Raw genomic sequence first — 14,641 nt, 5'->3', positions numbered from 1 at the left:
GAACTCTTAAGGCATCAGCATACCAAGACATTTTGGACAATTTCATGCTCCCAACTTTGTGGGAACAGTTTGGGGATGGCCCCTTCCTGTTCCAACATGACTGCGCACCAGTGCACAAAGCAAGGTCCATAAGGACATGGATGAGCGAGTTTGGGGTGGAGGAACTTGACTGGCCTGCACAGAGTCCTGATCTCAACCCGATAGAACACCTTTGGGAATGAATTAGAGCGGAGACTGCGAGCCCGCCCTTCTCGTCCAACATCAGTACGAGACCTCACAAATGCGCTTTTGGAAGAACTGTCCAACATTCCCATAGACACTACCATTTGTCCATCGGCATCACCACATACATTTTTATTCTACGTACAAGCATGTGCAGTCCACAGTCCATTATAAAAATTCACGTGGTGCCGCAGAGAAACGTCAGTTTATAAACTTTAATTTTTTGGGATATAGAAGCCCTTTAACCTAAAATAAAATGTATGGTACCCATAATATTTTGCATTTGACGTGTATGTCAACCCCAACACCAGATTTCTCTTATTTGCTCCCTTTTAATCTTTTAAATATACAATTGGGGGTAATTTTGTTATATCAGTTGATCCTGTTAAAAGTCCTGCAGAGCTGTCTAACATACTCTGCAATACTATCTCCCTGCCCAGTTCTTTCTGTGAACTACAGAAAACCTCTTCCCCCTATGTTAAGGAGAGGGGGGGTATTCTAGTTCCAATACATTTTGTGTCCTAGGGTAACAACGCTGCTCCTCCATAGACACAGTACAGTGAGGAAGTGTTGTCACCCTAGGGCAGGAAGTGCGGCACTGGCAGGATTATAAATTGAATATAAAGGAAAATGAATATCTGAGGAAGAAAAACGAATGCAGCTACCACTTTTAAGGAATAGTAAGCTGCAATATATTTGTTCTTGGGTTTAGATACATTTAAACTAAGACATGAAAAGTATCCTTTAATGAAGGATGAAGAAAAGTCGTCCTTTATGCGAATGCAGATCCAAGCCATCCATTTAGCCGCAGCCCAGAAATTGTCCTCGGCATTAGGACACAGATTAATATATAATAATCAGCAGGAGGGAAGAAATAGCATTATCCTGCTGAGGAACACGATGATCAATAATAAAAGACGTATCCCCCAGGTATACACAGCAGTGCAGTGACATAGTAAACACTTTACTAGAGGATAACCTTTGTTGCTACATAATGTCAAAGACGCAAACAGTCTTTTATGTAAGATGTGTTATTATAAGGCGCCGATGTGCCGCTGTCTTTTATCCTGCGCTAATGCAGAGTTGTGACAGATTGCATTAAATTGTTGTGGAGCAATTTATATTCCCTTTATAACACGTTCTTATTTAATGACACATACATTTGTAAAGTGACTTTAGTTATCCTGTTTCCCCTCTAGAAATGGTCATAATGACATTAATAGGTTAGTGTTTTGTTACTAAGGGCCTTGAGATTGATTTGCCTATCATGCGCTGCTGGAAGATTCGCTACAACTTAAAACGCCTTCCCTTTTCAGATCCATCTGAACATTTGCCTCGAGCAGATCTGATTTACTACTGTTTGACTGATCAATGGAGTTTAGGTCTCAGGGTAACTAAACCCAAGAACAATTTTTTTATATATTGCAGTTACCAGCCCTGAGGTGCTGTGGCTGCATTCGTTTTATTTTATCGGGGCAAGGACATTTTCAGCAAGTGCAGAAAATATCTGTTGAAAGGCTGTGTCCTTGTCACTCGTGGGATGAAGTAGAAGTGTTATCTTTCTTCTGTCAACTACTAATCCACCCATCGTTCATGTAATGGAGATGATCAAAGGCAAACAAGTGTATAGTTCATCCTGGATGACAACCATGTCTACCTCCATAGATACAGTGGAGGAGTGTGGGTAGCCACCCAGGCAGGGCCATCTCCTTATTGAGGCAGCCTGGGGCTGTTGCCTCAGGCGGCATCTTTTTGTGTCACATGGGGGGGAGGCAGGCAGAGTGGCATGGCTGGTTGCCAGGAGCTGGGTGGGATGCTGGCCAGAGTGTCCCAGTTTTCTAAAAGTCAGGGGAAGATGCAGAGCCTGCAGAGGGCGGCATCAATCTCGTGCCTGGCAGCGATGTCTCCTATACCACCTCCACAGCTCTGATAGCGTGCACCAATCCCAAAAGAGAAGAAACTCAGCAGCAACACAGAAGCAATTCAAAAGCATCCCAAATGATTGCCATTCATGTCTATGTATAGAAACCCTAGGACTGTATTCACATGGGCAGCAAAACAAGTTATTTGGCAGCCACTTATAAATGGTGCGGCCAAAGGACTGAAATGAGGCTTAGTGCACTTGTGCGCAGTAAGGAGGCAGCACAGTGACAGGGCCCTTTGTTACTGACCCATGAGTTCTTCCTAAATCAACATTTGCAAACAAAGAGCCGAATGTCACTTTCTCTGTCCTTATACTAATACTTAGGGCCTCCTATACCTCCTGGGTGAGCATTTGACGGGTCTGCCACCATCTCCAGGTCATATCCCACTGGGGAATGATCCTCTTGGGCAAATACAAATGCAATCCACTTCAGTTACAGTTTAGTAACACTAAGAGGTCTCCTCACCACCCCTACCCTGGATAGTGAAATCAGCACAGTGATAAGCTCACCTCTCTGTCACTCTGCTCTCTCTTTCTATCAGTACGTTTCTTACACTGCTGCACAACTGATTGGTTCCTTATGCTGCTTTTCCCTTTCTTTGTTTACAAGGGACTTCAAGAGACTAATACAAAGTCTGATAGAGAGATAGATAGATAGATAGATAGATAGATAGATAGATAGATAGATAGATAGATAGATAGATAGATAGATAGATAGATAGACGAAACACCTTTTGGTAATTTTTACTTCTTTTCCAGATTGCCTGGATGGGGAACGAATTGCATCTAGCTGATGATGATGACAAAGGTGAGATTTGGCCAAGAACAACTTTTACTACGCTGTGGTCTCACTATCTATGACATGTTTTTTCCACAGCATCCAGTGCCTCAAATTGCCTGTGGCTTTTAGCTTTAATCCCAAGGATCTGTTAGTATTGTTGCATGCAGCCTTAGGTTTGTCCCTGGCTGTACCATCCAGATCTGCCCCAGGTCACCTCTTCAGCATTAGCTGGTATAAAGCTACCCAGACTTAAGGCAGGAAAGTCTACTCTTACTCTGACCCCATTTATATAGCTCGATCAATGTGATGTGCCCCCCTTTATAGACAAATAGAGAGGCAGTAGGAGCAGTTTAAGCCTCAGCTTCTTCAGCTTAAGTCAGAATTTGCATAAGTGACCTCCATGTATTACAGTACACAGTTAGGCTATGTGCGATCACATCTAGGGGTAGGCAACCTTGCTACTCCGGTCCATCATGCCTCTGCGAGTCATGCCTGTGGCTGCCAGAGTCTTGCAATGCCTCATGGGACTTGTAGTTCCACAACAGCTGCAGTGCCAAGGTTGCCTAGCTCTGCTTTAGCCTTTACAACAATTTTTTATTACAACATACCGTGCTGAAATTATAGCACTGTGCCGTTTTTTTCTATAAAGGATTTTTACATATGTTTTTATTACTACAAAAATAACCGTATAACCAGTACCCATTGTCTCACCCTGCCCACAATTTCCCTATTATTTTTATCAGCCCCACACCACTTTGAACGCCACCCACACCCCCTCCACTCACCCACGCTAATAACAACACATCATTGGTTAGTGCTGTGCTGTTTTACCACACTTGTGATTAACACAACCCATGAAAACAGCTTAAAACCGCACAACCTAACTGGCACGGAGCAGAACAATAGATGCAGCAGTTCTCCTGCTGGCTAGAGCTACATACATATACTTGGGCCTTTTGTAAAAGGATCAGTTCTGAGTTCTGCTGTTATGTCTAGCTCAGGAGTTAATTAGACGCTGTGCTAATAGCAACAACACAGCCAATTAAAGATAATTTCCTGCGGTCATATGAACCCTCTGGCAAGGGAAGGCTTCGCCAATGATTTGACTTGGGGTGAAAGGGTGAAGATCTATACAAAATACACCAAGTCAGAGGGACTTTCAAGACACCAGTAATATGTAGGACTGATCTCCTAATTGCATGACTCCGGAGTCAACTTTATTATTATTTTCATGGCTTAATTGCTGCTGTGGAAGCCTGTTCGGCATGAGCTGGAGAGAGTATTGAGTTTGAGGTTATTGCAGTGGCATTGTGTTCTACTGTCAGTGGGGCAGAGATGTTTTTTTTTAATTGTGATGTGTAATAACAAGCATATTTCTGATCTTAGATACTCATTTAACTGTATCGCATTTAATTAGAGAACTCATATTTGCCAACTCATGGAGATTTTTATCTTAAAGCAACTAAAAAAAGGAGGAGTAATGGAAACAGTAAGATCTAGGCTGTGACTGTGGAAAGGCCTGTTGCTTAAAGAGGAAATATGCCAATGTTTAAAGAGACATTGTCACCTTGCCCATGCAGTCACTGCAAAGAGCCCCCCCCCCAACCTCCTTATACTTACCTTACCTGTGGTCCCCCATTGCTCCTTTCTCCTCTGACTCTGAGATAATTCTTGGCACTTCCATATATGGAGGAACATGTGACCTCTTCCCCTAAGACCGTGCTTAGTTTTACAAGGTCTAGCAAAATGCAAGGTCTACACCGGAAAGTCTTCCCATGAGGTTTGGAATCCGCAGCTTTTGCAAGACCTTACCAGAAGATCTATGCTCGCCTATCACTTATGCTCTACAGGCTGGTGTAAGGTGGCCCTCCTTACCATCTTGTTTTGAATTGTATTGTAATTGTAATGTCTTCCTGATATTGTAAAGCGCTTCGCAAAAATAAATAATAATAATTTTGCCCGTTTTGTTCGTACATATAACTCTGATTTTTTTTTTTTTACATTTGAAGATCAAAACTGTTAAGCAGACCTTGCATTTTACATTTTCTTATATCTATTGGTGAGATCTCTATGTGTTCATAGGTCTGCACACACTTGTTGAGGGGTTTCCATGATCCCTGTTGGATTTTTTTTAATACGGAGAATGTAACAGGAGTCGGGAATTATTCAGACATATTTCACTGCCAGAGTATACAAGACGTATGAGAAACCAGGGGCTGACTCAACCTACTAGGCTTCACATAGAACTAAAATGTCACTTTTGTATGGACTGATCCTTTAATTTGTTTTAACCAGTATTGTGATTCACATACCCTTGCCTACCCAGCATGGTAACACCGCTGCTCATTATTGTTCCTTTCCGTATCAGCTGCCTGCTCAGGACTATGAAGATCAGATGGCTAAGGCTTTCTTTGTGCTCTCTGTGCCTTAAAATATAGTAGACTGGCAGCATTGTGCAATGCAGTAGGACCCAACTGGCTCACAGTGCAGAACCTCCTACTCTCATGTCTAATGTCTGTGTAGCGCTCACCCCCGAAGGAGCCGCTAAAAATGTAATGGGTTCTCTACCTGTTTGTTCCAGCCACCGGTCCCCTTGCTCAGATCCAGCACACTGACACTCCGATACAGAAACAGGCTCAAGTCTTAGGGTCTTTTAGGGTATTTATTTGCGGATTCAACAGGAGAGAGAGGGTTTAGGGTCTGTAGGATGCCATTGGAATTGCTTCAGAGGACAGCTTTCTCCCTTAGCAACAGCTAAAGTCAGTAGTATCGTGGCCCTATCAAAGCGACCAATAAATGAACAGTACAGCGTATAGCCAGGATAGCCCAGGACTTTGAGAGGAAGGGACTATCTCTGGATTCAGGTAGCAACAACTGGCTTCTTCTATAGCAATCACCTGGGAATAGAGTGAGGGGTCTCTTACAGGGTCCAGACGGTAGCTCTCACCAGCTCCTCTGCGACACTCCTCGATAAGACGACGCCACCTCCAGCCCAGCTTCCATCAGGTCTCCTTGCAGCCAGAACGGAAATCTCTGGGCCCTCAGCATTTGCCACTTGCTGAGGTGCATGCCAGATATCCAGTGGTGTATTCTAGTTCCAGGCGCCCCACACCTGCCACATGTGTGGGCCCAGCAAAGTATCAGTGTATCCTAGGCCTCCAGGCCCCTCAGAACCTGCCATGTGCTGAGGCCCAGGCCATTTGCTTGCATCACACAGACCTCCTAGGGCGAGGCCCCTAGGGGGAAGAAGAGACTTCTGCACAGTGTCCCCAAACCTTTTATTACCTGCCCTCAACCATGCCTCTGAGTCATCCTACTCAGGGATTGGCTAGGGTCAGGTGCATAGTCATAACCTGAGGATGGATCCTCCCTCACTGTATGCCAAGGCTCCCTTTTCCTCAGCAACAGGAGGAGCAATCAATCCAGCAGATTCAGGGACACCTAAAGAATGCAGAGCTCTGTATAATCAGTATCTAGACTGGTTACAGTCTAGGTATCTCTAAATTGAATAGCGACATTTAAGAGGGCGCTACATCTGTTATACAGCAAATTTTGGGAAGATGATATAAAAATACATTTTAAACTTGGCTAAGCTCCTCACTTATTTAATGACAACTGTCTTTACTTGAAAACCTTAGGATCAATGGTTTCATTGTACCTCAAACTATAGGTACTTTCTGGCATTAGTCCCCCGTAGAAAGGTAGATTTTGGTATTTTCTGGAGCCCTGGGCACCACACAACCTTCTGTACATCTTACATGGCTGACATTCCCTAATGAGAAATAGCAACCTTAATTTATTATTCCCTTAAAAAGACCATTAATTTTGTCATTGCAGATCAAAGTGACAAATTTGTCACTGACCCACCTATACTCGCCTTCTCTGCACTCATTTACCATTAGGAGTCAACAAAACCCTTTGAGCTAAGCCTGTGCACATAGCGTACAAATATACAGATTTGTGTTGGTGTGGATTGGGATTTTGAAAACGCCCATTTGATTGAAGAAGAATGGCTAACTATAGGTCAAAGCAAACAAAGAAGAAGCACACAGGACTTTTTTTCCATTGCACTGCAGAGTAGGTCATTGGTGTAAACAGACTCTACTAAGTCAGTAAATTTATCCAGAGCTGGAAAAGTTTCATGTGCTAGAAAAATCAGGTCAGCTTAGGGTCATGAAAACTTACCTAAATCGAACCTGTCCAAGCAGGGCAAAGCAGCAGGTTCACTATAGTGGTAGCCCACCAGCTGTTTATATTGCCTTTTTTTTCATTGCCCTGCATCTCTGTTATGCTACAAGTGAAGAGAGAGGGCCCAGGAAAGAATCCACTTGGAAGCCTTGGTAAGCATCCACTTAAAAGTCCTGGTAAGCATCCACTTGAAAGTCCTGGTAAGCATCCACTTGAAAGTCCTGGTAAGCATCCACTTGAAAGTCCTGGTAAGCATCCACTTTGAAACCCTGATGAGCATCGACTTGGAAGCCCTGGTAAGCATTCACTTTAAAACCCTGGTGGGCATCCACTTGAAAGTCCTGGTAAGCATCCACTTGGAAGCCCTGGTAAGCATCCACTTGAAAGTCCCATTAAGCATCCACTTGAATGTCCTGATAAGAATCCAATTGGAAGCCCTGGTGAGCATCCACTTGAAAGTCCCATTAAGCATCCACTTGAATGTCCTGATAAGAATCCAATTGGAAGCCCTGGTGAGCATCCACTTGGAAGCCCTGGTAAGCATCCACTTGAAAGTCCTGGTAAGCATCCACTTGAAAGTCCTGGTAAGCATCCACTTGAAAGTCCTGGTAAGCATCCACTTGAAAGTCCTGGTAAGCATCCACTTGAAAGTCCTGGTAAGCATCCACTTTGAAACCCTGATGAGCATCGACTTGGAAGCCCTGGTAAGCATTTACTTTAAAACCCTGGTGGGCATCCACTTGAAAGTCCTGGTGAGCATCCACTTGGAAGCCCTGGTAATGTAACAGTCGACGGTTATGTCTAATGCGGATCTCAGCTGCGGAGTCTGTGTGAAGTGTAATGTTTGGGCTCAGTTTTGCGGAACCCCAATGCACTCAGTACCAAGGGGAACCGTTACACATCATATACCCCTATTCCTATGTGGTGGAGATGTATTACCCTGGTGCTATAGGAGGCAGCAGGATCTGGAGCTATCAGTCTCTGTAGTTTGGGTTGGAGGAAGTAGCAGTAAAGAGTTGGAAGTAGATCTGCATATGTAACCGGTGAATAGGATCTTCCTACAGCTAGATTGGATTTGGGGTAGGAGTATAAGCAATACAATTGGTTACTTGATACGTAATTTGTTTGTCTGTAGTTGCAATGGTTTGAGAAATGGTAGCATCCACTTGGAAGCCCTGGTCAGCATCCACTTGGAAGCCCTGGTCAGCATCCACTTGGAAGCCCTGGTCAGCATCCACTTGGAAGCCCTGGTCAGCATCCACTTGGAAGCCCTGGTCAGCATCCACTTGGAAGCCCTGGTCAGCATCCACTTGGAAGCCCTGGTCAGCATCCACTTGGAAGCCCTGGTAAGCATCCACTTGGAAGCCCTGGTAAGCATCCACTTGGAAGCCTTGGTCAACATCCACTTGGAAGCCTTGGTCAACATCCACTTGGAAAGTTCTGGCTATGCATCCACTTTGAAGCCCTGGTCAACATTCACAAACTTGGAGTTTACACAGAGGGAGGCCTTTCTTATGATATCTATGTTCCCCTATAACCGGAAGTACATGTTATTTATCTTTACTAGCAGTGGCTGAACTGAGTGCAGTTGAGTGAAGAGAAGACAAGTATAAGCAGCTGGTGGCCGCCATTAAAGTCAGGCTCTTGCTTTGCCCTACATGGTCAAACCACGTTGTTTTCCTTAAAATTACAACTAAGAGTAGATAAATTGATCTTTCTGGGCGCAAATGACATTTATAAATGACAGCTGTAAATTTGTCTTTGTGTTTTCCTCTTGTTTGCTGCTTGCAACAGGCACTTCCACAGAGCGCTAATGGCCTGCCAGCTAGTGGAGATAGAGTCTGCTTTTTCATTGGTCCATTTATAGTGCAGACACTTTATATCCATTTGTTCTGACCGGCATGTTTTATATAAAGGTTCAAATAGCCTTTTTCTGAAAGGCGCTAAAACAAAATGTTCTGGAGCATGTTAACGAATTCACAAAACCGCCGCCGCTTCACATTCATTTGGTCTAGTAGGCATTTTCCGACCTACATTCATCAAAATAAGACACATTTTTAAGTCATGCTAAATTTTTATGTTTTCAATTCAGCAAAGTGCATTCGAATGTATTCCCGTCTGTTCATTGGGGATACAGGCTTTCAAAGGGAACTAAATAAAATCACAAACAAACATTCCCGTGAAAGAGCACTTTGAATCATTAACAAGTATTAATGCATAGGATTCTGTACTTAGCAGGACTTGCCTGTATTTTACATCTGCATGGGCTTCCTAAAAAGACATTTTTGTAACACAAGTCCGGGAGTAATTAGTAGAGGTGCACCGAAATGAAAATTTAAAAACCAAGACGAAACCAAAATGAAAAAAATTGTCAGGCCGAAACCGAAAATGTTTTTTGTTCTACAAATATTTTATTTTTATTTATTTTTTATAAACTTTTTACATTCTTAAATATTTGTTTTATTTAATTATTCATTTTTTATTAAATATTTTTATTTTTTACTTTACTTTTAGGGGCTTCGGGGAAATATTGGGGGTCTAAACAGATCCCTGATATTTCCCTTTTTAAAATATAAACAGAGATTGAGAACACAGAGTCCTCAATCTCTTTTTCTGCAGCCCTTGTTATGAATGAACAGCAATCCTCTATACTGAGTGTTCCTGTTCATTCATAACATGAGGACAGAGTTTGATTACTATAACCACAATCATGAATGAACAGGAGGGGATGTAGATCACTTCCCATTCATTCATAATTGAGGATATAGTAACCATACTATGTCCTCAATTATTTACAAACACTCAGCGATCACTGACTGCTTGTGACAGCTGTCACAGGAGGCTGGGCAGGGCAGTGCGGGAGGAGAGCTCAGCCTCCTGTGACAGTGATGCTGGCTGTCTCCGCCCGCACCGCTCAGCCGCTTGTCACATATCAGGAGTTTTATTAAAGTCCGGAGGTTCTTCTTTAATAACTTTTCACCAAGTCCACCATTTGGACCATTTATGTATTGACACACGGTGATCATATCCCCTCAATTGCCTCCTTTCAAGAAAAAACAAAATCAGTGCAGCTAATCTTTCCTCATAGCGAGCTCCTCCTGTCAGTTTAGTTGCCCCTCTCTGCACTCCTCAGTTACAGCATCCTTTTTATGACCGGGAGCTCTCTTTAACCGCGGTCACAGTAAAAAGCGACACCGTATGTGAGAGCGCCGAACAATGCCTACCTTCATACTGCCACATACTGTACATGTGTACGGAAGGGGTTAATAAAGTGAAGGCGTTCCTCTGATTTCTTGTAGGGGTGTCGCAGAGATAGGAAGTAAGGGAAGTCTTCTCAGTGGGTCACCGGCATAAATGAGAACCTGACAGACCTTTAAAGGAGAACTATAAGGTGAGTGCTTTTCACTCACCTCATAGTTCTAGCCGACCTGTGACAATGAGACTGTCACAGGTGGGCTCAGTAGATCGGGAGGTGAGCGAACACATACCGGCGTTCGCTCACCTCTCGATCCTGTCACGGCTCTCTACCGTGACAGGGGAGGGGCTGGATTCCCCCCTCCCCGCTCCGATCCGCCAGCGCTGATTGGTGGATCGGACGGGGGAGGGGGCGGGTACAGCTAACTCTGCCTTTAGATAGGCAGAGCCAGCTGTCACTCACGCAGCTGGGCAGAGCCAGACATAATTGTTGGGATCCGCTTCAGCTGCGGCGTCTCAGTATACCGCAAGCAGTAGCTCGCGGTACACTGTGGCATCTCAGTATTCCGCGTGCTGTAGCTCGTGGTATACTGAGCTTAGGGTGACGGGAGGACGCTAGTTGGTGTCCTCCCGTTACCCTAAAGAGAACTATGGGGAAAAGCCCTAACCCCATAGTTCTCCTTTAAACTCTTCAGCACTCTATCTAAAACAAGAAAAAAAATTAAAATTGGCCGGTGTTAGGCTTTAATCCAAACACAGTACAATCAGCGATGTCTAGGCTCTCAGCTCGGTCTATCTACAGTAATTTATATCCTGAGCCTTGGCTTGCTTTCTGCATTTCAATGTCTAATGGGATAAAGTGAACCCTTGGCCTTGTGTGAGATAGGTTAACTGAGAAACCACCATTAAGGTGTCTGAGGTGGACTGGATTGGAATTTGTCTACTACTAGAGCGTGAAATGGAACAGGATCAGACAGCTCCGCTCCTGCTAAGGGTCAGAGGTCCTATCTCCAGTCTAGACATTATTCATGCTGGGCCAGCCATATTTCAGGCCATCTTACTGAGAACCATTTCCTATAGATGAACTATTAAGCATTGAAGAAAATCTATATTATTATTGTTTTTTGTTTCTCTAGATTGTTGTATATGTTCAAAAAATATTTATTTTTAGCAGACAAATATAATAAGGTTACATCAGTTTTTTCATATTTACCACTTGAAGGCAGCAGATGATGAGCTTCAACCAAAACTAATGTCTTCTACATTTTTTATTACTCTGCAGCCAAATATAACTGAAAAGGGGGAGATTTCAGATTATTATTATTATTACTTTATTATTATTATTATTATTATTATCATTATTATTATTATCATCATCGCCATTATTATTATTATTGTTATTGTTACATTATCACTATTATTGTTATTATTATTACTAAAATTGTATTACTATATTATTAGGGGTGCACCAATACCGGTATTTTGGTACGGGTACCGATATATTTTTTTCTCGCTCATCGCCGAATGCTTCCTGATTGCCCGGGAAGTCGGCTCCATGCTCTCTGTCACAAGTGACGAGGGAGCATGGAGCCGCTTCCCGGCCAATCAGGAAACCAGGCAGCGTGTAATGACGTACTGCCTGGCTTCCTGATACAGGAGGTATTGGGCTAGGCATCGGAGCATTTGGGCGAGTATGAGTATATCGATACTAATATTGGTATCGGTGCATCCCTAATTATTATTGTTACTATTATGTTATTGTTGTTATTATTATTACTATCATTTTTATTACTATTACTATATTATTAATTATTATTCAGGGTTTATATAGCAGTTTGCACAGCAATTTTCAATATAAGGAAGACAATACAGTTACAATACAATTCAAGACAAAATTGTTAGGACTGTCCTGCCCCTGAGAGCTTACAATCTTATTTGAAGCTGAACTCCAAGTAAACAGCTAAATACATATAGTATATGGGAGCTGTCATAGAATGTGTATTTCTGTCCATCCAGCTCTGAGATGTACACAGACACATCACACAGCAGACCCATCCTGATGACCTGACATTTGTTTTCTTTATTTTCACCTGGTGATCCTCCAAATAGCACACTTCCTGTCCTAGGGTGGCTACGCTCACTCACTCGCCTGTATGTATGGTTGTCACCCTAGCCTGCTCTCCTGATTTGGGCTACAAACACCTCCCCACTCTTCATCTCCATCACATGGAATGAAGACAGGGTTGTTTTGTATTTCAGCTCAGAACACGGCATTTCTGGTCAAATTGAAAGGTATTTTCTGTCCTTGCTGAAAACTCTCTTAGCCTGAAAAATGGAAGCAAATGCAGTCACCACAACAGTGACTACAGTAAGCACATTTAAGCTGCAATACATGACATTTTTGTTCTTTGGTTTAGATACACTCCTAGTCCTAAAATGTATCCCCGTAAACCCGAACCTTACACCCTGGCCCCAACAATGAGCTAGAGCAGGGGTAGGCAACCTTGGCACTGCAAATCCCATCATACCGCTGCCTCTTCTGTCAGTCTTGCAGTGCCTCATGGGACTTGTAGTTCTACAAAAGCTGAAGTACTGAAGTTGCCTGACCTAGGACTGAAGTAACCCCCTTTTCTTTGCATCTCAGTGCTGCTGATCTCCTTTAGCCTCTTAGCCACTTCCTGCATGCTCACACTCCAGCATAGGCTGCACATCATTGCTCTGCACCAACGTCCTGATAGTGACAAAGGTGGAGCATGGCTGCTCATTGTGTGTCAGCATGGCACCTGTAGTGTCAACCAGGAGCACATGTCACAGGATGACAATTGGGAGACAGTTGTCACCTCATAGTAGAAAGTACACGAAAAAGGACTTTCATTGAGGGATCACCAGGTATTACTGTAACCGCCGGGGACTTGCCACTGTACATAAACGGCCCGTCCGCAGCCCCATTGTTCTGGGAGGATGTACCTGTGTATGACCTGTTCATTTATTTATCTAGTGAACTAGATGTTCTCAGCTTTGACACCCAGCATCATTCAACTTGGAAGACTGAGGACATCCTGTCAGTACAGGGCGTCATGGGCCCACTTTTTAAGGATCTTTAGAAAATGCTGCATATTTTAATTGTTTTTAAACAATCTTTAAAATGACAGTAACATGTTAAAGCTCTTATTAGATTTCAGCGATTGGATTTATATCTACGTTAACATCAGACAGCCAAGTTCATTATCAGACTCATGTAGCATTTTATAACGTGGCACGGCCCCAATCCCCGCTCCGTAGTGGCTTTGCCATCTGACACATGGCGCATTGATGTCCGGTAATAGGCGGCTGACACTTTGACTGGAAAACACTGCAGCGGCTCATTAAATGCCAGCTAATTGATGACTCCTCTGAGGGCAGAGGAAAAACAAACTGAGAGCGTTGCTTTTACACCGTGTTTAGTTACTAGCGATATATTACCGAGCAGGGGCTGAATGGAATAACACAATAGAGGAAGGACAATAAAACGGGACTGCAACCAAAACCTTTTTTTTTTTCTGGTATTGGACAGAGTGGGGTAACTCTGACTTTATCTTAAGTCTGTAGCCTAGGATTGCCACCTTTCCGGAATTCCCCCAGACAGTCCGGTTTTTGAGTTCTGTGTCCAGTTTTCAGGCCAGCTGACAGATGTGGCTGCCGAGGTCCCCAGCAAGCGCAGGACCTCAGGCAGCCGCATCTGCCTGAAGTCCGCACAGCCCACCTTGAGAGCCCACGGTTTCCACATAAAGCAAAGAAAATGAGAAAGCGCACTACCGGGGGCCCAAAGTAACTGGAAGGGATTCCACCGGGCCTCACTTCCCCAAGGACTCCATCCAATCACCCCCAGAGAATTTCCAAGGACTTCTCAAATGTGAGTTTTTTCAATAATCTTATACCAACAGTAGTAGCGCTCTCAATACATAGGTTGTTCACGGTGTCCACATGAGAGCCCACACAGCCTTGGTGAGAGCCCGCACAGGCCACCTGAGACCCTGAAAACATCAGGGTGCCACCCCAGAATAACAGAGTATTAGCTTCATATAATTTTGTATAATGTATAATGTATTGCTTGGATTTGTAGTCCTCTATGGCCTGTCTACTTACTCCCTTCCCTGGCTGTCTCTTCTTGCTCTTTCTCCTGGCTGTCCCTCCTCGCGGGCTCCTCTATATTGTCCCAAAAAAAAATGCTGCACGCGGCAGGTAGAGTGTTCGGGTTTCACTTGAAGAAAAGGTGGCAACCCTACTGTAGCCCCAGTGAAAAGATTTTCTGTCATTTTCTGTCCCAAAACACAACAGGAAGTGAAAGGAAT

The 14,641-nt window shown here is 43.6% G+C and overlaps 1 protein-coding gene across 1 annotated transcript in view; it reads left to right on the top strand.

Moving 5' to 3' along the window:
- Window positions 1–14,641, top strand: part of LOC108787703 — a 188,067-nt gene that overhangs the window by 136,612 nt on the left and 36,814 nt on the right. Inside the window, exons 12-14 of the mRNA XM_018557315.1 lie at window positions 2,906–2,954; window positions 7,311–7,896; window positions 8,251–8,552. Of these exons, the coding sequence (XP_018412817.1) occupies window positions 2,906–2,954; window positions 7,311–7,896; window positions 8,251–8,552 (937 nt within the window). The remainder of the gene's footprint in view (window positions 1–2,905; window positions 2,955–7,310; window positions 7,897–8,250; window positions 8,553–14,641) is intronic.

Source organism: Nanorana parkeri, unplaced genomic scaffold (genome assembly GCF_000935625.1).
Source record: "Nanorana parkeri isolate BGI_ZX_2015 unplaced genomic scaffold, ASM93562v1 scaffold280, whole genome shotgun sequence".
In the NCBI taxonomy this organism is placed as follows: Eukaryota; Metazoa; Chordata; class Amphibia; order Anura; family Dicroglossidae; genus Nanorana; species Nanorana parkeri.
Note: the sequence above shows the minus strand (reverse complement) of the source record. Positions and strands in the feature narration are given on the sequence as shown.